General features: G+C 43.7%; 1 protein-coding gene across 1 annotated transcript in view; it reads left to right on the top strand.

The window, feature by feature from the left end:
• Nucleotides 1-926: 926 nt before the first annotated feature.
• Nucleotides 927-3469, top strand: part of SCUBE2 (signal peptide, CUB domain and EGF like domain containing 2) — a 38031-nt gene continuing 35488 nt past the window's right edge. The window contains exon 1 of the mRNA XM_026034741.1: nt 927-981. Coding sequence (XP_025890526.1) covers nt 969-981 — 13 coding nt within the window. The 5' untranslated portion in view covers nt 927-968. The remainder of the gene's footprint in view (nt 982-3469) is intronic.

Genomic DNA, 3469 nt, shown 5'->3' with positions numbered 1-3469 from the left:
TGGGATTTTTTCTTTACAGGGTCCATTCTTGAAGCCTGACGTGTAGGTTTAAGTACCTCCTTTTGTTTAATGGATGAGTAACCTTAATGTTAGTATGTCATTTGCATTGTGAATGGGCATCAGAGAGTAAACGTGTTTCTTCCCATTCCCTTTACATCTTCTGACATGGGGCAATATGTATAGCTAGAAATATAAGCCCTAGTTTACACTGGTAGATGAAAATGTCTGTGCAGATGTGTTTAGTAAAACAGTCCCTACAGAATGGATGAATGGGGTCCAGCTATCCAAAAAAAAAAAAAAATTTTTTTTACTTTCTGCATATTACGTGTTGTGTATGCATCTGTTCAGCGAGCCCCTCTCCCTGCCCTGTGTTCCCTTGTCACAAGCAGTTTCTGTCTCTAGCTGTGGCCAGAAACACCGGCTTATTCTGACCCGCTTTTGAGCGGTGGCTCTGGCCATTTTTGCTCTGAGGCTGACGGATACAGCAAGCAATTTCCTCAGCGTAGGAACAGTGGATCCAGTTAGGACTAGCCTGAGATTGTTGGGGTTTACCTGCTGTCAATCTATATGAGATTATCACAGGATGTTTTATTAAAAACTGAGGGAAGGCAGCAAGGAGTTTGATTACGCGGAGATATTCTGACTCCCCCCTCTCCCTGGTCTGTGTTGGAGGGATATTTCCCGTTTTCCCGCTTGGCGTTCTGCCGGAGCGGGCGGGCGGCCCGGGCTCTCCCAGGGGGCGCTGTCGAGCCGAGCCGCGAGCGGACGGGCCCGGCTGCAGGCCGCAGCCTGGGGCCTGCGCCGGCCCAAGGCCGGGCCTGCCCTGCAGCCAACCGGCCGCCTGCCGCCTATTCTGGGCTTAGCAGGTCTGCCCGTCCCAGCTGCTCTGCAGGGGCTCTCCGAGGATGGCCGGTGGCGAGCATCCGGGCTACGAGGTAAATGTGATTTCTGAATGAAGCTGACTTCTGATGAGGCTACAAGGTAAATGTGATTTCTGAAAGGCATTTATTGCATCAGAAAATGTCTTGAATCTTATTTCCTGCAAGTGAAAGGAGCAAAAAAAGGAGGTCTTGGTAAGTAGAGTGTGTTGAGCAACTGCTGGCTCCGCAGCACTTTTCCATATGTCAGGTCTGAGGTAATTTGATAGATGATAATGTTCATTAGCCTCAGTGAGGAGAATTTAAGCACAAGTCAGGCTAATGTTTGTCTATCCACTGGTCTCAGCACACTGTCCAGAAATGTGCTTACTGTAACTGGTGGCAATCTGAGAAGCTCTTCTCCTTTATTAGAGAAGCACAGATGTCAGATTGCTGCACATCCCCCCCCGGGCTCTGTCCGAAAAGTTTCATGTGGAGGCAAAAAGAAAATTTCTATTAACTCAAGAATGTATATTCATTCATGAAACATTTTATATTCAGCCCTGAAATAAACAGAAAAGGTTCTTAGCTCAGTTCAGGGACAGTGGTATTTCAAGATAAAGATCCAACCACATTTAAAATATAATCAAGGAATCTGATGTTTATTTCAGAAAAGATTTTCTGCCAGTGGCGTAAAAAGACTTAAACAAGGAATATAAATTACATGAGAGGTTCTTTTGGAAAAATTACTCAAGATCTCATCTGTGCTTGAGATAAGCCATATGCTTGTGCTGGTCCGGCTCCCACTGAAAGCAATTGTTAAATTGCCAAATTTAATGCTGATTGCTAAAGCTGTGTTATTTTCTGTTGATCCCCACAATCTGATTAGTAATTTGGAAAACCCTTGGATACTAAGATTGGAGTGCTTCATCTCAGAGAAAACCAATGTTCAAGACTGGATAGGCATGTTGAAGTATTCTTGTCTGTCTTCCTTTTTCCCTTTTGTCTTTCTTAGCACTGCTATTTTTGGTTGGTTTTGTTTTTTTCCGCTGCCTGGTTTTGGGCTTCTATCACAAACTCTCCTGGCTCCTCAGTTGTATTAAGTTTTGGGTCATTGTGGTGTCCTGTTACTCAGCCCTGCAGACCCACTAGTTGTCACAATATTCAAGTAGGAATGAAATAGTGATATAGATTTGCTTAACTAAATGTTTGTTTATAATTATAAAATTTGACAGGGAATATAGAGCATAAAGCAATGCTTACCCCTTGAAGTTCAAGACTTCAAAAGTTATTTAGTACTTAAGTAAAACCCGGGGGGGTTGGTTTTTTTTTTTTTTTTTTTTGTGGTTGGGGATTTTTTTGCTATCTTTGGTATAGTTGTGTATGTATCTTGTTTACATATGTTTACATATGCTTCTTGCAAAGATTGGCTAGTAGCTGTTCCCCTTGTGATAAAATTATGTGATTTCCCCCTCTTGCAGGACTGCCTATGGGTTTTTTGGTTTTGTTTGTTTTTTATCAGACTTTTTTTAAGGCTCAACTTCAACAACTTTTAGCTTCTCTGTACCAGCATCAAGATTCTAGTAGCCAGTACTGACCCTTGTGCTCTGTTCTTCATAGTATTGTATGCTAAATTTTAGTTAAATCTTGGAGTGCTTTGTGAAGGCTATGTGTAAGGAAAGATTGTATTAACTAAGATAAAATTAATATTTGTCCTATTTATTTTCAGAGCTGCCTATTGAGATCTTTAGATCCAGCTCTGGCATTCCTAAATAAGCTGCCAGTAGCCCGGGTGGTAGTGAAAAGCTGGCAGCTTCCAGCCTTTCAACAAGCTTTGTGCTATATTTTACAAAACTTTGCACTTGCTATTTCAGAAATCCTTGGTGCTTCAGGTAAGTGACTCTTGCTAGTCACTATTTTTTTTTTCCTTTGGAGGGGATTTTATCTGTTGTATCTGGTAGCAATATGAGTTTTAGTCGTACAAATGTTGCCCGAGTTCCTTCAGAGAAGTCTTGGGTGGAAGGTGCCAGGAGTGTTTAACAGCTTTTGAGACGGTTCAGTTAGCGCTTTGATGGGGAACTGCTGTTCTGCTCCTTTAGGATAGTTATTTGTAAGGACCCTCAATGGAAAGTGCTGTGGATGGGAGAATTTCCACTATGACTGTGGTGGTTTAGTCATAACATCATAGGGATGGTCAAAGTGTTGATTTCTGATTACTTTCTCGTGGTAAGAGGAGCCTGGTGCCAGGGTGCAGTGCTGAGGGGGCACAGGGAGCAGCTTTATGCACTCATGGAGGAGTTTGACTCGGGCAGAGAACGTCCCTGCCCTACAATAGGCTGTTTCTCACTGGATTTTAAAGGAGAATAACTTTGATCATTTCAAAAGCAATGAAGCCTGATGCTCCAGTGAGAAAGGAAAGCGGTAATTTATAGCTACCATTAAGGCAACGAAGACAAAGGCTGAGGGGAGAGTTTCACCGTGAAGATTTACTAATGTGTATGAAGCCCTGAGGAGCAGCAGCGCTCGGTGTTTCTCACAGGGCCAAACAAAAGCGGGAAGGCGGCGGCGGGGCGCGGGGGGAAGGGAGGCAGCGCAGGGGCAGCGCGGCGCCC

Source organism: Nothoprocta perdicaria, unplaced genomic scaffold (assembly GCF_003342845.1).
Source record: "Nothoprocta perdicaria isolate Ctin4 unplaced genomic scaffold, notPer1 scaffold_15, whole genome shotgun sequence".
In the NCBI taxonomy this organism is placed as follows: Eukaryota; Metazoa; Chordata; class Aves; order Tinamiformes; family Tinamidae; genus Nothoprocta; species Nothoprocta perdicaria.
This window is presented reverse-complemented; position numbering and strand designations above follow the sequence as displayed.